This window comes from Tamandua tetradactyla, chromosome 16 (genome assembly GCF_023851605.1).
Source record: "Tamandua tetradactyla isolate mTamTet1 chromosome 16, mTamTet1.pri, whole genome shotgun sequence".
Lineage (NCBI taxonomy): Eukaryota > Metazoa > Chordata > Mammalia > Pilosa > Myrmecophagidae > Tamandua > Tamandua tetradactyla.
The window spans coordinates 71,147,665-71,171,043 of record NC_135342.1 but is presented as its reverse complement, the minus strand read 5'-3'; the positions used below and the strand labels follow the sequence as shown (position 1 = coordinate 71,171,043).

The window sequence follows — 23,379 nt, the reverse complement described above, 5'->3', positions numbered from 1 at the left end:
TGATTTCTACTTGAGCTACTGGATAAACTGTGTTTCTAGCAGCCTATTCTGAGAATAATTTTCAATTATTCCCAGAGGCTGGCTGTTAGCAAGCACCATACAGAACAGCTAACTTCAGAAAACCAAGCCATATTTTCATTAGCTCTTTTCCATAATAAAACAAATCTTATGTGTTGCTTGCCCTTTGTAAGGGATAAACATTGCATTCATCAAGTATCAGAAAGAAGCCCTTTACCATTACATTTCTCTGATTAAGTCATCTGATTAGGTGACCAGTTATCCATACAGTTATCCGATTCAGGCCAGGAAGATACTCTGAAAGTAATCAAGACTTTGAACAAAGTTCAATGTAAATGGACCTTGTTCTTTTTTTTTTTAGGCAGAACTCTCTGTGCCTTCTAGGCTGTGATATGTTTGCCGAGTAGAAGGGGATAAATTACATCCTTGGCAGAATGAAAATCACAAAAGCAAGCTGAGTCGAGGGCACTATGCCATGACAGATGCCTCAGTTTACTTACCCTGCTTCTTTACAAGTCGGGACTTCTTGCAGTAGTAAGTAAGCTCCTGCTCACAGTGATCCGCATGGTTAATTGTGGCCTGGAGCTGCTCCATGCTGGCCACATACTGGAAAAACCCAGCATATGGGTTCTCTGGACTAGCGCTTTTGACTCTTGTTAAGTCAGAGCCATTGTGTTGTATGATGGTCCAGGCAGTTTCTTGTATGCAGAAATGGGGGAAGAAAGAGAGGAGACCATCACTAGTCTGCAAAAGTTAAAATAAATAAAGAAAATCAAAATCACCTTTTATCCTACTCATCAGACCTCTCTGAGAGGCAGAGTTAACACAAATGGGGTTCTTAAAAATTTAAGTTACAGTGAATTAATGCTTTTCCCTGAAATTTGTATTATTACCATGCTTTTGCAGTGATTTCATTTTATTTCTTGCATATAATTTAGCCAATGATTATGGTGAAAAATATTAAACTAATTATTAAATTTCTGTGCTGTATTTCACTTCATCAAATCTGCTAGTCTATCTTTTTGAAGATATCATATTTTTCTTCAAGAAAGAAAAAAATGCTACCTATTATCACTGTAAGACATTGTTGGTTAGCATATCTGGAAATTCAGGGATGTCACAATGTGGAAAATATGGTCATCTTAGAATTAGCGAAATAAATTTAAATTACATAATGTAAGCAATGACTTTTCTACTCTTAAAAATTATTTGCTGTTCTAAGAAATGATGAATATGCAACTATGTGATGATATCAAGAATTACTGATTATATATGTAGAATGGAATGATATGTTAATGTTTTTGTTTGTTGTTAATTTTTTAAATTAATGAATAAAAATTTAAAAAAAATTTTAAAAATCACACACAAAAAAAACTATTTGCATTACCAGCAAAAAGAAAATCAAACTTTTATGGCCTGCATATTTATCTCTTTAATCAACATTTAATTATGAGTGGGCATCAATTTATTTTAGAATCAAACGTACAAATATCCATTTCAATACCATATGACCTACATAGTTAAACAATAAGTCTTTTGAGCTGAACATATCTGATACAGCACCAGTAAATCAACTAGCACAAAAAATAACGCCCTTGCTTATCTATTATAACTATCATTATAGGTACCTGAATGTTTATAAACACACCCAACATATTGATTACCATATTCTTTAGACAAAATAAAAAGCCCATAGTGTAACAGAAGAAAATCCTATTGTGTCTATAGTATGAAATCCAGATGAAAAGAGAACAGATTAACCAATAGGCTCCTGTTTTAATAGGTAGGAAAAGATGGAAGTCTACTATATATGTGCTATTAAGTTCCATCTGTATTACAAAGGAATAGCCTAAATGGAAGGAAAACAGTAACAAGCAGAGCTTTTTTTCTTATTAGCTAATACATTCACATGGAGCAACAACATGTCTGACACAAACCTAAGATTATTTGCACCAAATTTCAGTGGGTAAGTCAGACTGGAAATGCAGCAGGCCACTTCACAGAGCAAAATACTAACCGTTTATTAGGAAATTTACAGACCAGAAAGCACAGTCCTGGGCGGCTGCAGGACATTCAGAGTTGAGTACCATGCCGCCCAGAGGGTTATAAGGCAAGAACAAGGAAGGCACAGAGCCAAGGTGAGATTTGTAAGATCATAAATGTATGTCTTTGAAGTTACTGATACGTAGCAGGGGTTGCTCTAGTATACATAGCTATCTCGCTTAGGAATGTGCAGGCTGCTTCAAGATGTATTTAAGAGGTGGAAGGTGTGGTTTGTCTTTTCTAGGATTTATGGCTTCTCTGGTTTATGGCCTCACAAACAGAAACAATATAAGCAGATGTACTATGAGAAATTCCATTCCCTCTCGGTTATGTAGTGTTTTGAATCCAGAGGCTGCTAAATGGGACAGCAGACAAACTTGACATCCAGTGTGGATCGTTATCTTGACATAAGCCAATAGCTGTTGCTTCTTTTTCCCCTTGCAATTAACCTCACCACCGAGTTTTGTCAGAGAAACACTTTTCTCAAAGACAGCATGATATATAAGCCAATGAAATAAACTATGGATGGCCAGGTGGAAACCCGGTGTAGCAGCCATCAGGAGATCTGGGTGGCAGGTCTGCACCTTTAGGAAAGTCAGGCAAAATCTGAGTTTCCATGTCCAGTCTTGGAAAATGAAGGGGCAGAACCAGGCAATATCATAGGTCTGAAATTAAACAATTTTAGCCAGCTCAATATTGGCTCTTAGAAATTTGTAGCTAATAACCAGGCAAATCTGTTAGCCTGGCCTTCCTAGGCCCTGCTTTTACTATTCAACAAAATCATTCACTTCTTCTTGTGGCCTATCAGTGGCATGCATGAAGATGCTTAACTATGGCTGAGAAATGGGGCCCAAGTGTGGATAACAAACTTGCTCGAAGCCTGTGTCTCTTTGCCTCCTGGGTCACAATGAGGGGGACTGCCCTGCGCTTTCGCTCACAGCTCAACTACTCAGGTGCTGTGAGAGAGTCAAAGCCATAGTGCATGCCCACCTTAAAGGGCAGAGCATAGCAATGCTTCCTTTTGAAACTCTCACATTTCAATAGTATATTTTCTATAAGCAATTCTATTGTCACTGAAAAGTTAGGACTTAAGTGATTATGATTACTGAATCACAATACAGAGATATTTCTTTTTACTATCTAGTGAATTTTTCTAGACCAGCCAGAAAGAAATGCCTGACATTGTCAAACTGTAATCCAGTTGACTTAAACTTTGATAATTACTGTGTAACTATACAGAGGTCATTTTGTGACCTTGTGATAGTAAAAGTCTGATGACTGACACTCACTTGTACTCCCTTTATCTGTTTGTTTGTTTATTTGTTTTTAGAAACTTCTAATTGCAAAGGAAACCCCCTAATACTTACGGAGGAACTTGAATCAGCTGAGAACTAACCATTGACTCGTTATCATCAGTTTAGTTCTAACACAGTTCTACTCCTTTACATTTGTAAATTCTTTCTGCCTATACTTGCTATTGAGCTGGAAAAAATCCCATCTCCCCTTGTTTCTGCTTAAACTTGCGGTTGAAATAGTAATGACTCCATCTCTCCTTCTGTGAATCCATAAAAACCTTGAACTCCTTCCACTGGGGAGACAGATTTACAGGCTGATGCCCATCTGATCTCCTGCTTCACACCTAGCAATCAACTCTCTCTTTGAAAGCCCGGTGTCATGGACTAGCTGTTCAGTGCATCAGGCAGAGAACCCATCGCTTTTGTCTAGGTCACTCTTTTCTGATAGAAAAAGTGCCATCAAGTATGAAGTTATACAGATATCTCACTTCTCAGATAATTTAGACCCCAGGGCAAAGCAGAGACAATGAAATCATCACAATATATCCTGAGCAGGGGATATAAGTGCCCTGGCAACCACGATACAAATCTCATCTGCTTTACTAGGAAGAGAATGTCTCACAACCCTGAGTTGAGTGCCTCTAAACTGTTCTTTCAGGCATAATATTTTACCTGACGTTTCTACAAACACCTATTTAGAGGCAACAGTTGTAAAAGAATAGATTTCATCACAATTTTTAATCAGATTTTGTGTGATATATTTTATCAGTCTTCCCTTCTAGTCTGTAAGCTTTCTGAGAACAGGTAGATAGCTTCTGATTTGCTAACCACAGTAGCTCAAGCATGTAGCACAGGGCTTGCTTGGCACAAGGCACAATAAAAGATATTTGGTGATGAAATGAGGGAATGAACAACTAAACAGATGAATGAATGAAAACAATGCATTGCCTAGGCTGGATCACATCCTCTGGTTACCTGACTGTGATTCCTTGGACCTTTGAGCCTTCTATGGACTTTGAGTTATTTTATAGCTGTGGATTGTAGATAACTGAGAGCAATGCAAAATAGGGTCTGAAACCACAAGAGTCTGAGATGCTACCATATTCACAAGTTAGCCTGCCACAGCTTCAGTATCAAGATATATTTTGTACCGAGGTCTAGATATAGCTATAGATCTGTGCTACCAGAAACATGAGCCCTCTAAATCAGGGACCATTTCTTCACAGAGAATCTTAGCAGCACTGACTCCCCACATTCCAAGTTCCCACCGGCCGGCACAATGATGACCAGATGAGCTCTGCGTGCTAGACTCACACCATGTAAGGATAAGGCCATTTAAAATAAAATAAAAAAACTTAATTATCCCTACTGAATGTAAGGGAAGAGATTTCCTCCTCCCTCCCATCTCTTAGTACTTATTTTAGAAAACCTGTAAGTTCTCTCTTTGTCATTTTAAACTGTAAACAAGAAGGATAGTGCCCTTATCTCCCAGTTTCCTGGAAAGTTCCATAAATTCCAATGGGTGGGAGGCACAAATTGCAAACCAATATCTGAAATATCTTGAGCCTATATATGAAACAGATTGTATCCTCTCAGCCATGTAAAAAAGGTGAGCTCTCTTACAGTCTTTGGAATTTCTTTGAGGATTGTCTATGATACATCACATTCTGGTTTAATACTCAATCATGTTCTGGTTTAATACTCATTTGAGAATAAAGTTGTTTTTCTTTCTCTTCTACCTTTCTGGAGAGGTATTCTGGGCTGGGAAGAACCCGAAAATTAAGTGATTTGGAGTTTATATAGGGTAGCTGACACATCTTCCTCTTTCCCCACAAAAAAGAGAGAGGGGGACTTTGGCTCTGAAATGTAACAAATCTTCTCTGAAGAGAGGATGGGCAAGTCCTTAGGTTTTTATAACTCTTAGAATATAAGCAAATACATCTGGGAGAAACAAGCTTTTAAATCTCTAGAGCAATTCACTGTCTCTAACTACTAAAACATATTTACAATTAATCATCCTTTAACACAGGTATTTTTTGCTTGGAAAGCAAGATACTGTCTCCTTCCAGTAAGTATTTCCTGTCTATAGACAATATCCAAATTCCAAAACTCAGCAGAGCTCTACTGACTCCCCCCCCCCCCCAAAGGAAGAAGCCAATTTTGTCTCCATTTGCACACTCATTTTAACAGAACTGAGTTCAGATATGTCTGCTATTTGGATTCTCCTTTGAATTGGTTATAACATTCTATGAGTTTCCTCATTAATAATGACCTAAATGAAATCTTTAAAACATATTCATTGGCTTTTATTTTGCTATCTGTACAGGAGTCATGATTATACTCACTAGGGGTGTAACTATCCTTTACTAAATGCAAGGAATCATTTAGGGTAAGGAGGCACAAGGAAATCAGAAAGAAGAGATAGCTGAGGTAAGCAGAAAATCTACAAAATTTAGTAAAAGTACAGGAAAGTATTGAATGATAGTTTAAGTCTATCTTGGTCCATCCCTGAAGAGATTTCTAATAATGTGAATTGTATATAAAGCAACTGAGTAATTAAGAACTTGATTTAACTCAAGCTGACAGTTATTTTTTTGGGCCTGATAACAGTGCAAAGGAAAACATGCTGTTTAAGCAGTACAGTGGCAGAGCTTGCCTTGCTTCATGTTTAATAGCTGAGGGTGATAGATGTGATAAAGGCTGTAGGAGCAGATACAGCTGTGTTAAGAAATGTGGAGGAGGTGAAAGGAAAGAACAGCTAGCATTCTGGAGCCAAAATGCACACAAACAGGCTGTAGTTGAATAATGACAGTTAGCCATTAACTCTCATAGCAATTAAGGAATCCTCTGTTATTGAAAATTCTAAAGTAAAAGTAATTATGTTATCACAGGTCTTAACTTTCCTAGCTTTCTCCAAGCATGGTCCCAGGAGCCTCTATCTCAGAATCAGCTGAAACACATTAATAATGCAGTGGCCTTGACCAGAGTCTCTATAATTACAAGGTCAGAAAAACTAAATCCTGGTAGCTTGCTGGTGGTGCAGCAGGAAGGGGCTGAGTGCAGACCATGGTATGCTGGTTTGAAACTATTATGTATGACAGAAAAGCCATGTTTTAATCCTGATAGAATCTTGTGGGGGCAGCTGTTTCTTTTAACTGCAATCCAATACTGTAGGGTGGAAACTTTTGATTAAATTATCTCCATGGAGATGTGGCTGGATTTGACTTTTTTTTTTTTAACTTGTTTTCTAGGATGTGACCTTTTGATTAGATGGAGATGTGAGTCTACCTATTCAAGGTGGGTCTTGATGAATTTACTGGAGTTTTTAAAAGGAGAAACATTTTGGCGAAACTTCAGAGCAGATTTTGAGAACAGATGCTTCCAAGCCAACAGGAGACCCAGACATTTGGAGATGAAGAAAGAAAATGCCCCTGGGGAAGCTGTTTGAAACAAGCAGCCAAAGACCCCAGAAGTTGCCGCCCCCATGCCTTCCTAGCTGACAGAGGTATCTGGATCCATCAGCCTTCTTGAGCCAAGGTAACTTTCCCTGGATGCCTTAGTTTGGACATTTTAATGTCCTTAGAACCGTAAACTTACAACTCCTTTATAAAATAAATCTCCTTTATAAAAGCTGATCCATTCCTGGTATCTTGCATTTTGGGAGCTTAACAAACTAATACACATGGGATATTCATTTTCACAAACATTTGAAAGCACTCCACACCCCACGACCACCACCACATATACGCTCACACAAATGTTCTTTACGAGGAGAACCGTCTTACACTTGAAAGTCTTTGACTACAAAAAATGCAATAAATTTAGTGTAAAAACAAACAGCCTTGCATATTTCAAAAGCGACAGCCACTGGGATTCATATTATCTTGGGTAATATTAATAATTATTATTTTTTTTACATGGACAGACCTGGGAATCAAACCTGGGTCTCCGGGATGGCAGCTGAGAACTCTATATGCTGAGCCACCATGGCCCGCCCTGAGTAATTATTTTTTAAATCATCTTTAGAATACTCTGTCTAGAAGGAAATTTCAGTCTTTAACGTAATTTAGGAAACTATCCATTCAAAACAGAGATTTTTTTTAGAATCTTTTAACTTTTAGTGCTTAGTGGTTCTAGACACATTTGGAGTCATTCTAAGACTGATAACTGGGTTTTTTTAAAAAGTTTACACATTTGAAATTCGCTATTCAGCATTTAGACTGTTTTTTCACAACTGTTATGCATAATTTGTGTAACTAAGGGACACGTTATCGGCTACAGGACAAGAGACAATAATAAAAGTCATCCCTTTTTTTCAGCTGAAAAACTTTCAAGCTGGGAGAAAAGAGGCCATGGTTTTAATATCTTGTCCTATTCCTAAAGAGATTTGTCAGCATGAGCCTTGGTTGCCTTCTTTGCAAAACAGATCAATAAGGAACTTTTCATGCTACAGTATGTGTTTATCACAAGCATATACACTGGGGTTGTTCACCGTTGTTTGAGTATTCATTCTGGAGCTGGGGAGACATTTGGGCTGTCTCCTAACTTGATTTCTAGGTCTCTTTGCCCTCAACATCCTGCTTTGCAGGTGGCTTCAGATATCCTGAACTTCTTCTTTTCATCAATATTTTTGGTAATATTTAATAAAGCACCCTTAGCCTCTTTATGCTTCCATTCACTCTCTGTTCTATTTTATTTTCCTTTGGGCTCTATGACCCATTTGGTCTCAACTCACAAACCAGGTTCATGGAATGGCTTCTCAGTGTGCATATTCACTTGCTCTCTTAGGGTTGTTATGATACTTAGGGGACTACAAATTTCTCTAAAGAATTTACCAACATGCATCTTCTATAATAAGGTATATTGATTTTTAATATAAAATAAAGATACAAATGTTTATTTAATACTCCTCAGAAAATTAAAAATGCATATTAGTTTAAACATTCCTGAATTATTGAATTATTATCCGTAATAAGCATAATATATATGTACACATATATTTAGTTATTAAAGCTTTAAAGACTATAGATATTTTTCAAATTAGAAAATATCTAATTTTCAGAAATAAAACTTTATTAGCATGTCTACATGAATAATTTAGGAACAGTTGTGGGAAGGTAGGATTTCCAGGGAGACAGTTGCACTTTTTTTAAAGTCACACCCACAATCCAACCTACACAGACTAGAAAAATAGGGAAATTGTTTTGACACCTGAATTCACACCTTCCATTTGCAGTTTTCTTTTTTCTCTGTGAAATCTTTTCGCACTTATTATGTTTAATTCTCACATAATAGAGCATGCTTTGTGCTCTAAAGTTTGAGAACCACAGGTCTAAAATAGCAATTCCCAAACCTAGGTGCGCTTAAGAATCACTTGCAAATGTTTGATTGATTGACTGATTGATTTTAATGGTCCCACCCCAACCAGAGTCAAACCTCCTGGGGAGGCTGTACAGGAACGTGTACTGTACAGAGAGGGGTGCCTCATTGAGGGGACAGGCCTGTGTGAAGGATTCAATGCCTTAGGTTGCTTGGGTTTGGGATGCAGTGTCCTCAGTGGCTTTGAGCACAAATGGAAGTTAGCGGCTGTGCTGTGTTCAACTGTATTAAAAATCTTTAATGAAACATTCTACAGTAACTTCCCCAAAGCATCTGTTACCCAGGTTTTACCACTGCCCTGCAGTTCTTAGAATTACACATTAAGTCACTATTGTTTCCACGTTTGACCACCTTCTCAGCGTTTGCATTTGAATGTGCAGCAGACATCTCAAACACAACCCATCCCAAACTGAACTGATCTTCCTCAAAGCTTCTCCTACCACATACGAAAGAAAGACAACCCAACCACTGCACTTGCCCAAACAGAAAACTGTGGGGCCATTTTTCACTCCCTTTCATTTTCTCAAACCTCATCCACAGTTAGTGAGCAACTTTAACCTCCTTCCCTGAACTATGCTGCTCTTACCCAGTGCAGCAACCGCTATCAGCTCTCTTCTGGATTCGTGCACTTCTGACAATGTCTCCTAATGACTCTCTTCTTTCTACTCCCGCTCCTGGGTAGGCATTTCCCAGCACGGGAGAGATTGTGGTCCTATGAAAGGTATTCAGATTGCATCACACCTTTACTCAAAACTCTCCAGTATCTTCTCCCTGCCATTCAGAATAAAAACCAAAGATCTTACAACATTGGGTAAGACTCCATGACTCTTCTTCTGTCTCTGACTCACCACCTCTTCTGCTCTCATACTCTTCTCCCCCTTACTTGACACCCTCCAGCCAAACTGAGATTTGTTGCTGTTTTCTCTACCTATCTGGCAAGCTCTTGTCTTAGAGTTTCACACATGCTGTTTCTTCTACCTGGAAGGTTCTTTCCTCCAGATTTTCAGATAGCTGGCCCTTTCGGCTCCTTCATATATTAGTTCAAGTTTTGCTGTTTGGTCTTCCTTGATTGTCCAATTTTAAGTAGCAAATCCTCATCTCAATCACCCCTGCCTTAACTTAATATCGCCTTTTTCTGCTTTCTTTCCATAAAACTTTGACTTTCCAACACAGTGCTGTCCAGTGGAATTTTCTGCAGTGATGGACACGTTCTACATTTGTGTTGATCAATACATTCACTACCGGCTAGCCATTTGTGGTTACTGAGAATTTAAGACATGGCTAGTAAAACTGAGAAACTGAACACAGCATTTTCTTTTATTTGATGAATTTAAATATTTAATTTTGAATTTATTTAAATTCACTGAGTTTATTAATTAATTTCAATTAGATTTGGTTTAAATAGGTACTTGTGACATAGTGGGTGGCACAGTTCATTTGGAATCCTTTTTTTCTTTTACGTAATCCAAAAAATGTTTTCTTGATGAAGAGATCAACATTCCCTTTTTTGTCATATTTCTATTCAATTGCCCCAGCACAACTGGTTGAAAAGGCATTTTAATCTCACTACATATCAATACCACCTTTGCAATAAATTAAATGTCCATGTATGGGTGAGTTTGTTTATGTATTCTCTATTTTGTTCCCTTGTTCTACTATTTATCCTTAGGATACCAACACACTGTTTTACTTAACATGTACAATATGTCTTTATATCCAGTACAGTTGAGTCTTTCAACTTTTTTTCCAAGATTGACCTGGTTCTTCTTAAACCTTTGCATTTGCTTTTAAGTTTTAGAATTTGGATCCCAGTTGACACCACAATAAAACAGCCAAACAACAAAATCCCTGTGGGAATTTTATTATGAGTTTACACCAAATCTAGCTAATATGCAATGAAGATTTACATTCCTCCATTTTTTTAGGATTTTAATTTATTTCAAGAGCATTTTATACTTACCTGTGTAGAAGCCTTCTGACTCTTTCATTAGATTTATTCCTATATATTTCAGATTTGTAGATACTTTTGAAAAATACAATCTTATAAAATTTCATCTTCTAATTACTTATTGGTGGTACTCAGAAATACAATAAATTGTTATATTAACTTTATATCCCTGATCATCCTAAATTTTAATAGCTTATATTTAGATTGTTTAGAATATTATAAATACATCATCAGGTCACCTATGCATAGTAAGTATCTTAGTGCTTCCTTTCCAATATTTATATCTTTTATCACTTTCTCTTGCTTTTCTTCACTTGTTAGGAGCTCCAATACAAAAGTGAACACAAGTGGTGTTGGTAGACCTTCCTGGTCTCAGGGGTAAAGCTTCCAACATTCCATTATAAAATACAATATCTGCTGTAGGTTTTTTGTGGATAACTTGTATCAAATTAAGGAAATTTCCTTCTATTGGTAATTTTTTGGGTCTTCTTTTTATCATGGATGGATGTTGAATTTATTGTACTGTGCATCTTAATTCCTATATAAATCTGCATAAGTCAATGATTCAAGAAGAAATAAACTTTATATTAATGGACACTTAAAAAGTGAATTTTTTCAAAGCCTTCACATGTATCAATCTGCTCAGAGAAATAAAGTCTATCCTTTCTATTCCAGGACACAACAGAAAACATTTTATTACTAGATGTTCTACACAGACACCACATGCATAGTAAATAATGACATTTTGAATCATCACCATTAAACTATTTTTAGTGATTTATGTTCAATCTTCTACCGATACACATTCTAATCAAGTTGCAAATTAGGTCAGCTTTCTTTTTTTTTTCATTTTGATTTTGTGTATTAAAGCATTCATGCAAATTTAACTATTAAATGAAAGTAGATTAACTCACCGGTCATATTGCAATATACAAGAAATGGTCCCAAAGGGCCACTTCCATCTGAATCTATATAGTAAAACCCTGAAGTATTTCCTCTGTGCTTATAGGCTTCACATGACTGCTCATAGATAGCTGTAAAAAAACGGATTATCATAAATGGAATAGCATGAAATGAGTCTCTTAAATTTAAATTTGGACACAAAATACTCCAAGTCTTGAAATGTAGTGAGTACACTACCAAGCAGGAGAAAAGATAAAAATACTTTAAAAGACAAACCCACTCTCCTTTTTTTTTTTCTCTTTCGTTAACATGGGGGAAGTTAGATTAGATAGAAAAAAATAAGAATGAGGTTGCAATTATTTTTATCACCGTAGGAAAACAAGATTACTTCTCAAAAATGAAAAACTGGTTACTTTTTACATTAGGAGGAACAAGGACAGAGAAGGTAGGTATTTAAAATGTTAAAGTACATATGATTATAATGTGATATTATCTTGGGACATACATTTTGCAACTTCTCATTTTAGCATCACCTTGTAATAAGCTAACATCTGAAATATATTAGCGTAATCTTAAATAAGCTGCTATCATCTAATAATTATACAATAGGAAAGTTTTAAATAATGCTGTAAATATACTTTTTTCTCATGTGAAATGCCCTATAGGCAAAATTATTTTTTTCATAAAGCATACATGATTGCAAAGTTCCTTATCAATAGTGTTTTAAAGTAACCTACAACAAAAAACTTCTCAAATGCTTCGAAATGAGAATTAAAGATCATTGAAATTCAAAGCAGAAGAAATATTTATATGAAGTATGCCCCAGTAGCCTCATGTATTCTGACCTATAATTGGATGCTTTTTATTATAAGATTATATTTGCCGCATACAAGGTTTTATCCCCTATGTACCATGTCCCTTCTCTTGTTACTTGGCCAAATGTACCAGTAATTTCCATTAAACCTTTTATTCAGTGAAATGAGAAAGAAACAATCCTCATGTCCTTTTCTGAATCTATTTTAAAATTTGAAAATCATTTTAATGAAAATTTAGATATGAAATAATGCAGTTAATTTGTTCCGTGATACAAAAAATTTCAGATAATCACACAAATGTACTTCCCCACTGTACAATCAGATGGTTTTGCTTTGTTCCAACTACATACTGCATAGATGGAAATATACACATGGATTGTTTCCCAGAAATATTTGTATTTTGTGCCAGTGACATGGCACAGGCACAAAGTGGCCCGTTAAATGAAGTGGCGTCTAAAACAGGTTCCTTTATACATTCGTACATGTACACATGTAAATTTATTAATGCCTTGGAAGAGCTTGGCAGGACATATACACACATTTGGAGGTAGAGGCTGGTATTGGAGAGGACACATATGGGATGGGGAAAATTGGGGGGAACTGTGCTTTTTGTTTGACTTTTTTTTATGATGGATGTTAAATGTATTATTTGTGTAATGAAACCTTTTTAAAGACCCATCCCTGTCCCTCCTGTCCCCATGCTAAAGGCAGTGATGGTTTCACTGGGACAAGCTCTATCATCCTGGTCCCGTCTCTTGGAATGATTACTGGTGAACACCGTCAGTGACATTTGCACCTTCTGCTTAAGAACCTAAATTACCTAACCTGATTTTGGATCAAATTGTGGGCCCCAGATGGCAAGATCTTTTCTTCTAAATTTACCATTTGAGTCTTCCCACAGAGCTAGCTGTGACTGTACTTAGATCCAGTTGTTCACAGCAATTAAACACGAATACTCATTTTGGGTCTGCGCTGAGTCCCACACTGGGAATGATGAGAGTGCTGTGACCAGCAGGGTGACCGGGCTGAGTCACATGGCCTCAGTGAGGCGTGGGTTTAGCAGCCCCAAACAGCCTCCATGATCTTTTACAAGGCTCTCCAAATCCCTGCCTGGGGAATGACTCTGGCTGCGGTGGGGATAGCACTCAGAGGTTGGCACAGAGCTGCTTCCGATCATGCCCTCCACTGCCCTCAGTCAGGGTTTCTGAATCTGCTGTGGCGACCCCAACCTGGGCACGCACAGCTCCACTCTCAGCTGTGCCAGGAGCTTAAAGTCATGGGCTATAGGCCCATGTGAGGGACTGAGAGAGGAGAAAGTGATGACTTTGTATGCAACACCCTTGCCTTAAGTCAAGGCTGCAGGAGAAAGTACTAGAGAAGCCGCGCAGAAATATCAGCAGTAATATGGGGAGAAAAGGAAAGAGAAAGAGAAAGGGCATTTCAGCCTTCCCATAATGTATTCCTCATGGATACTGAACTAGTGACAACAGTATGGCAGGGGTCTTACAAAGCACATGCAAAACAATTCTTCAGAAAAGATGCATAGTTTATACTAGAGAAAAGGTGGTGGTCTTAGAGCACGATTGCATATATCCTCACTTGCCTGGACTTGGGCAAGTTGACTAATTTCTCTCTGTTTCTTCCTGGGTAAACTATGGATCATAATAGCACCCACCCACTGCCATGAGAATTAAAGGAGTTAATACTTAGAAACACAAGATGAGTGCCTGGTATTTAGAGAGAACTCAGTAAAATTAACTATTATGATTAAAATCATTTTATACCACCCTCATCCTCATCACTCCCCATCAAATAGGTTGCAAGAATGTGTAAGGATTACCTAGACTCTTCTTAATACCTCAACACCTTAATGCCATAAGCCACCCTCACCCCAGACCACCCACGGTTGGTTCTGAGAATCACTCTGTTTAATTGTAGGAACAGTAAAACTTTGGTAACTGATCACCTATGCTTTAACCTTTAGAAAGCTTAAGCTCATTTCAAGGCAAGCATTCTGCACTTTACTTGGTTTCTACTCTTAGCTACTTTTTGTTTTCCTTTGCCAACTGGCCTCCTCTCTCTTATGCTGTTTTATATTATGTTTTTGTATAAGCAAGCTTGACTTATGAAATGAGGTGGTTTAAAAACAAACTAGAAATCAACTGGATGCCAAAATTCAGGGTTGCACGTTCCAATACATCCACCTACAGTGGCACATACATACAGCACAATGAGAAGGGAAACAAAACAAGGAACTGAGGACAGAGGTTAGAACAAGCAGGTGTGCTGGGCTTACAGTTATGGCAAGTAGCTCCCCGGTAGCCAGTGTGTGCACAGGTGCAGTGGAAATTGTCCCAGGACTGTGTGCACTCACCACCATGCTCGCAATAGTTGGGCAAACACCTAGGAGAAGATATGATCACCATTTTTCATTTTCAAATATCATACAATATCAATCGCTTATCTAAAAACATGATCGTATGAAAGACGGTTGTCACCGATGATGCAAAGAGCAATATCAAAGTGACTCTTTTCTTCAGTCTGTCGTCCCGGTGCTTGAATCTCAGAAACAAACCTCAGATTGATAAGATCACCAGATTTCAACCTATGGGTCGGGCTGTTGTGACTGCTTAATTTTCAGTATCTCCCATGATATCCAAACCCTAAGGGGCATAATACTGATTCAATATGTCACCAGAACTATCGACTGCTCACTTGAAATAAAAGTATTTAAGCATATTGAATTATTACATTGTGTGAATATTAAAAAGGAAGAAGGAATAAAGAAAAGAGAAGGAAAGAAAGAAGTGGGAAGTAGGGACATTTTTATCCACTTAGCATGTACATCCAAGAATGCCGAGGGACACATCATGTAGACCCACGAATTCCAAGCTGGGTGCCGTGGTGCCCCAAAGTACCTCATCAGACTGGCTGGGGCCCCCACAATATTCTAATTTTCAAGAGACATCATGTCTTTGTGACAGAGTTTTTCCAGTTGCTTGATAAAAACCAAGTTCCAAATGAAATCAAAGTGGAACGAATAATGAGGGTGGCAGTGTCCAGACCAATCCTAACCTATGAAAAATTGTGTAGTGTCCAACAGATACCATATCCAATTGCTAAGTAATCATGGTTACTTGAAACTGAAACAAAAAAAGCATTTTTATTTTGAATTACTTTTTCAAAGGGTGTCTGAGTTGTTGGGACAGAAATACTTACTTTATTTTGACATGAATCATTTATGAAACAGAACTAATAGACATTTCTTTTGACTTAGAGGCATTGCAAAAAAATTACTGAGACTGGGAACTTCTGGAGTGGGTGCAAATAGCTGTGGTCAGATTATTGATGACTTGTAGAGTTTAGAATGAAAGATAAGTGAGAACAAGGCTTGAAGTGCTCTCATTCATTTCAGATTAAAATAAATAAATAAATTACAAAATCTGCAAGGAACATATCTGTGATTGAGTTATTAATAAAATTAATCATGGGTGCTTACTATTTTGCTTCTAAGATTTTCTTACATTGTAAGCACGGTAAGACTTTGCTTATAAGGTTTCCTAAAAAGAATGATTATTCCTAGTTATAAAAAAATAGATGTCCACTGCATGAACATCAAAAATCCAGGACAGAATGAAGAAGAAATATCATTTACAATCTTATAGTATCGAAATTACCACTATAAACATAGAAACATATATACATGTATATGTATATATTTTCATTAAGTATAATGATAAAGTACATTATAGTACAACTTGCTTTTTAAGAATACAAATGTAATAACAGGTATCTTTCCATACCAATTAAGTCTATATATTTTCTGCATTTTTATAGATTGGGAGTAATTCATTAAAATGCATTATGATTTATTTAATTTAATTTTTTAAGCATTTCAAGTCAATAGCAATCTAGAAGAAAGATGGAATTCTTTAAAAAATTTAAACAACAATGATTTTAGTTGGTAATCAGATACAAAAAGAATAAGCAGGCTATTTTTTAATAAACCCCAAATCATGTTTCCAAATGGAACAGATAGAAGTTACTTTGCCTAAAATTCTAAGGAATGAATCTTTATTGTATTATGCGTGCTCTTTTTATTTCATCTACATTTCCCCAAAGACTGACTGAATCCATTTTCCTTAATTTTTATGTCAGACTTGACGTTTCACACATTTGAATTATAATGTGAAAGTCTGAACTGTGGTTTTTGTTTAAATTCATCATATAGTACTTATGTTTGATTGCTAGCAACCTATGGTGCATGGTGAAGCACTCATTCTAACCAAGTGTTCTGCATAATTACACGTTACAGTTTTCTTTCTGCTAGTCATCCCAATACAAAGTAAAATAATCAATCAAACCATTTTCTCTAGCCTTAAAACTTTACCTTAGATATTCCCATCATTATTTCCATTGCTTGTGAACTTGGACAGAAACTTCCAGCAGACATAAAACTGAAGGATGTCTAAGGCTTTGATTTATACCGATTTCCTCACCATTCTGATTTCCTTTTTAAAAACTCACACAATGGATTAGCTCAGCTGGAATTGATGACACTGTAGTATAGTCTATATAACACTGCCATATTCTGGAAAATTAAACAAGCTAGGTACTCATTGGTCCTCAGATAACGGTGACCACCTGAATCCAAATATCATATTGTTCCTCAAAACCATGAAATCAACAAGAAGCAAAACGAAGCAACAACCAACCAATCAGTACACACGATAGGCCTTCAGTATTACACGAGACAGACAATACCACCATCTACGAGTCGATCAGTGGTAAGTGGAGGAATAAACACCACATATGAACAGCAGGGAGGAGAAGCGAAGGCTCAGTAGAGGGGAAGGGAGAATGGGTGAGGGGCTGTGGGCAAAACCTGGGCCCTGTAGAGAGGAGACGAGCAGCTGTGGGAGAGGGAAGCTTGATGGGGGTTGCAGGGTGGAGGCTGGAGGCCAGAGACCCCAGACCAGGTGGGGAGCAGCCGTAGGAGAAGAGAGATGGGGGTCCAAGGCCAGGACACCCTGGGGATGGCTCCAAAGCTGCGGGCAGGAGGCTGGGCAAACTGGAGGGAAGCATAACGCCTGAAGAGGTAACAGTGGGCAGCGAGTCCCTGTTGCCTGTGTGTCATCTGAGACCAAGGTCACACCAGACTTTCATCCTTCCTGCCCTCTAGGAAGGGTACTTGATGTCTGTGGCCAGAGTTGGGATGGCTGTAATTATGGACAGTGTCACAGTGTCTGTATTCAGAAGCCATTTAATCCCCAAATCAAGCCCATAAGGGACACTGTCTACATTCTGCATTTACTTATTATACTTCATTATAGAAAGAATTGTTTTCTCTGCAATTATGTCAAAAAATAACATACGTATTTTGATAAATTATGCTTTTCTAATCTATCACTAAATATGATTATATATTTTTTCTAGACATGACACTAAATTTCAATTATTGTTCAAAATAGGATCAACAGATACTACTTTACCAAGATCTACCAGATATAAATACATGAGTGACATGCTGGGAAATTTTTTCCAATACATAAAAATTCCTTTTAAAGCACAGAATTAATATATTCATTCAAAATATATATTGAGTCCCAAGCTACGATGGGGATTAAGTTTATCACACTAAATAAAAATTGCTTGTTTTAAAATCTGGAATGGCCAACACATTCCTTTTAACTCAGTAACTAAAGTTAACAGTCTTGTTGCCCAGGTCCTAAAAACATTTCTAATTGTTATTAATAATCATTATTTTAAAAGTTGTTGGGCTGCACAGGTGATATCATTTGCATATTTCACAAAGCAGACATTTACAATAATGCTGTACTAATTACTGCAGAGAGTCAGTATTCTTACAAAAAAGGAATTACGACAGGTCACATAATATTCGCTTCCAAAACAGGCAAAAAAGTCTTTTGCTGGACTTCATTGCATCCCAGAGATAAAGACACACACACACACACACAAAATGGGGTGGGAGAGGGAGATATTTACTGACTCAAGAGAAGGAGATATATCTTACAAGCCACTCTCTGAAATTAGCAAGATTTAGATGGTGATTTTAGTTTGGCTCTTGAATGAATGAATGAACATGGGCTCCGCATTCCTTGTGTCCTGGGGATGTAATGGAGTGGAAGGAGGAACAGCGGGAAACGTGGAAACAAAGGAAATAAGAACAAGGGTGCTGACACCAACAGGATGCCCTGCTCAGGAGCCAAGCTTCCTAAACCAGCCATATCTTGGAATGGCCAACAGTGAAGACGGTTAAAGGAAGGGCCATTTTAACGAATTTTCAAAATAGTAAAAGCCACAGTAGAAAACTTACAACAGAGCCAGACAACCGTAGAAAATCTAGCAGGAACACTATCTGTGTTCTTGTTGAACATGTTGGGAAAACCAAGTCAGCAGAGATGCAGTTAACGTGCAAGAATGCCCAGGAGATTGGGGCTAAGTACAGGGAAATCAGAGCTTGGAGAAAGGGGAGTGCTGCCCCTTCCATGCACTCATCTTGGGCAGTCCACAGGACTTGGAAAAACCGACGGTTTAAATGGAGCATAATAAAGCCAGGTCACTTGGTTGAGTAGAAGTAATGGGGAAGTATTAAAACATAATGCACTTGATTATTTTTATACCTTCATTAATACTCTGGTCCCAAGCTTTACCAGAGAAGGAGTTAATTTTTCATTTTCTCCACAGTGAAAATGGTGATGAGTTGTTGAAGGTGTACAAATAGCAGCCAGTTATGTTCCCCTGCCTCTAAAATAGTATTCAATAGGCGGCAAGAGCCAGTTTGACAATCAACTGCCCAAGTCTCTGTTCATTGGCATCTAATGATCAGTTTTACTGTTTGGGTGCCCTTATCTGTTGCGTTCCATGATGCATTCTCATGTATTTATACTCATCTATCATTGTGGCAGTTTCAACATTTTTTTTTGTGACTTGTGTAGCATGAGTACATATAAATAATATACTTGTATAACTTCTAAGTTTTATCACTTTGAAATATGAATACAAAACTAAACTTGTATTTGCCTTATTTCTACTGTGAATAGCATCCATTTCCCCTGGAACAGAACAGTGGGAAAAAGGGAGAAAACCTGTTCATTTTTGACTATACATATACATACATACATATGTAACTTTGGGGGAGAATCATATATAAAATGTGTAATCACACATATCAATTTTAATCTGTTTGCAGACTTGAATCACAGTGTGAAAATAAAGCTGAGAGATGATCTTTACCTGTCTGTGATGCCACATGAATCTATCTGAAGGTCACTGAAGTTCCCAAGGACCCTCTGCTGGACTGCTATCAGGTCCACCATTTTGCTACTGATAGAAATGTGCCTCAGACATCCCTGAAATCCACCAAATGGGGTTTTACATTTGGATTCAAAGCCGTCATCAGGACAACCTGATCAAAACAAAACAAAACAGACCCAGGATATATCATTGTGCTTTGGGATACAGTATCATAGAGTGCTTTGTTTTTAAAAAGTAATATGCATTTGCTTATTTTCTATATTAAAAGGGAGAAGAATGTCCACTGCAATCATTAGTTTGATTTAATTTACAAACTAAAGTCATATCAAACTACATTTTTCTCTTTATTCCCTCAGGAATCACAAAAAGTCGTTACTGCTATAATATCATGCGCAAGGATCTAGCAGGATCCAAATTTTAAAACTATATATATTAGCTTCAGAATTATAACAATCAAAGGATGATAGCCAGCAGAGTTAAATTATATATAATTTAAACACAGGAGCTTAGTCTTATGATTGTAAACTGAAGAGCACAAAGGATGAAAATAAAAAACTGCAGTTAAGAAAATATAAATCAATAATAGCGAAATAAGTTTGTGTTAAAAGCTCACAAGGAGTTATTATACTGACTTGGAATAAAATTACCAACTATTTATTTAATTAACGACATCACTTTCCTGCACATAATAAAAGGTACATGTACATGTATTTTAATAAATCATAATAGTTTAATATCAAAAATATTTTATTGTTTTATTCTTTGCCTCATAAAAGGATGGTCTACTTATATTGACTTCTCTAATCATTTAAATAACAACCCTTATTTCCTGGAATTTAATGATGTTCTAAATGTTTCTTCGATCCAAGTGTAATAAATACTTTCATGGAGAATGAACATGTATTTTATTCTTATGTATTTCTCATTATCCTTTTTAGTCTTTATGGTTGTCAACCACTATTACAATTTCAAAGAATAAGAAAGGAATCAGCAACACTTATCTCCTCTAAAATACTTGCTAGTTTTCTACCTAGAAAATTTCATTACAATTAAATGCTTTGAATGAGGATGTTTTCCCTTAATGCTTTGTTTTCCTAAAAAACAAAAATACATTTCCATGGCAAGCAAAGACCAACATTCATATTTTATCTTTTGTAAAGGCCTTCTTAAAAATAAGGCTTCAGGGTGGGCCATGGTGGCTCAGTGGCAGAGTTCTTGCCTGCCATGTCAGAGACCTGGGTTCGATTCCCGGTGCCTGCCCATGCAAAAAAATAATAATAATAATAATAAGGCTTCAGATTGTTTTATTCTTCTAGACTGTCAAGTTGATATTTGACGGTGCCTCTAATTCTCTTTTTTCTGTCCTTCTTTTTTATTATGAAAAATGACAAACATACAAAAAAGCAATACATTTACATTGCAACAGATGTCAGAGTTTGGTATGGGTTACAATTCCACAATTTTAGGTTTTTACTTCTAGCTGCTCCAGACACTGGAGACTAAAAGAAATATCAATATAATGATACCCATTTATTAAACCTTACATCTCTGCATAACTCAACCTTCTACATTGATCTTTCTCCCAATATTTAGGGTTATTTGGGCTATGCCCATCCTAAATTTTTCACATTAGAAGGGGCTGTCAATAATGTGGGATAGGGGGTTGCAACCAGATGATGTTCTAGAGAGGTTGGGCCCTCTGCATTTTAGGACATATCTGGTCTGGGGACCCATCTGGAGGTTGTAGGTTCTGAAAAGTAATCATATGCATGGAACATTTGTAGAATCTCAGATAAAGCTCTAGGCGTTCTTTAGGGTGGGCAGGAACGGTTTTGGTTGGGATTTAGGAAGCCATGACAGGTAGCAATGTCTAGCTGAAATTTGCATGAGAGTCACCTCTAGAGCAGCCTTTCAACTCTGTCTGAACTCTCTCAGTCACTAATACCTTATTTGTTACATTTCTTTTCCCCTTTTTGGTCAGGATGGCATTGTCAATTCTATGGGCCAGGCTCATCCTTGGAAGTCATCTCCCACATTGCCAGGGAGACTTGGTATGCCTGGATGCCACAACATTCATATTTAAAACCAGTATCAGACACACTGAAATACTGTATTTTAACCTAAGGGAGACTTTGAGGTTATAAATTTAATATATCAAGAAAAACGATCAAAGCTTTTTTGCATGTCATTTTAATGTACCTGGTACTACACATATTTCAAAGGCTTAAAAATCTTCTGTGAAACAGAATGCAGTTACCGTAATCTCATTATGTTTTCTAGATGACTTATTAACCAATTAAAAATGTTAGGATAAGGACTGAAAGGTTAGTAGTTCATTAATAATTTGGGGACAACTATAATATGCCAGGAATATAAACAACTCTGCTAATATCCCTGTCTCCAGGTAGTGTTTCCTGACACATCTCAAACTATTTCGGAATCAAATAGATTGTGCAGTATGCATGTTGAGAACAAAACTAAGTGAAACCACAATCACAAAGAAAGGTCATGGAATGTTACAGCGAGCACATCATCATATCATGAGGTACTCCTTATTTCTAGCTACAAGGTTCGATAAACAAGAGAGTCAAAAACAAAGAAGGGTTCAACCCAGATTAGGCTAATTACTCTATCAAAAGAGGTATCTACAAGTTAATATAATGCAGCCTCAGAGAGGCAATCAGCACTGAACCCATTTGAGATGAAAGTTCTAAAATATGAATGTTTCTGGAGAATACTTAATGCTGAATTAATGGATGGATCAAAAGGCAGTCAGAAAATTAAGTACCTCTGAGGATGACAGATAAATTATCACTGCATGTCACTGTATCAGAAGTAAGAAGCTGGGGCTAAGCTTCATTGCGATGTCCTTACTGGGTGGATAATGGGTGCTGTACACAAGGGGTAAGTAGTCCTTCTGCACCCAGTTTGGGATCCTTGGCTTATGCAATAGCACAGAGATTCCATAAGAGAAATTTACAGGAGGGTGACACTCAGCTAACCTCACTCTGTAGAACCCAGATTTAAATTTTACACTCTGTAAATGAGAATAGCCGAGCAAATGCACCACAATGCAATCTGAATTTCTGAAAAGCACTCATTCCAAGGGGGAAAAATAAGCAAACAAAAGAAAAGGGATGAACAGATCATTGAAGCTGGCTTGATAAGTGTAGAGTGCAGCTAGCTCAGGAGCTCTGCTCTCACAATATCAAAGCCATCCTCAGTCAGGCAGAGGGTGGAATTACACCCAAGCTGCTGGAATACACCACTCCCTTGCAGTGGAGCAGCCCAGCTGGGTGAGATGAACTGCACTCTGATAAAGACAACTAGAAATTCACAGTTGAAATTAGGGACTAGCGAAGGAGAACTGATGGGATATCCATTATCGCATCTGAAGAACTGACTACCTGAGAAAAGGCGCCCATATTGTATGATCATGCATGCTGTATGCTCTCACTTAAACGAAATACCTAGACTCAACAAATTTAGAGACAGAAATAGATTACAGTGACCTGGGGCCAAGGGGTGAGGGAGATGGGGAGTTATGGCTTAATGGATGCAGTTTATTTTTGAGGTGATGAGAACGTTTGGGTAACACCTGTCGGTAATGGAGTATGATACTGTGAATGTAATTAATACCATTGAATTGTACACTTGAAAGTGGTTAGAATGGGAACTTTTGAGTTGTATATACATCACT

The 23,379-nt window shown here is 37.2% G+C and overlaps 1 protein-coding gene across 2 annotated transcripts in view; it reads right to left on the bottom strand.

The window, feature by feature from the left end:
• CNTNAP4 (contactin associated protein family member 4) overlaps positions 1-23,379 on the bottom strand; it is a 270,914-nt gene that overhangs the window by 63,279 nt on the left and 184,256 nt on the right. For both annotated transcript variants that reach the window (XM_077133653.1, XM_077133652.1), the window contains exons 10-13: positions 19,659-19,830; positions 14,698-14,804; positions 11,598-11,717; positions 519-716 (exon numbers count right to left, since the gene is read on the bottom strand). In XM_077133653.1, the coding sequence (XP_076989768.1) occupies positions 519-716; positions 11,598-11,717; positions 14,698-14,804; positions 19,659-19,830 (597 nt within the window). The remainder of the gene's footprint in view (positions 1-518; positions 717-11,597; positions 11,718-14,697; positions 14,805-19,658; positions 19,831-23,379) is intronic.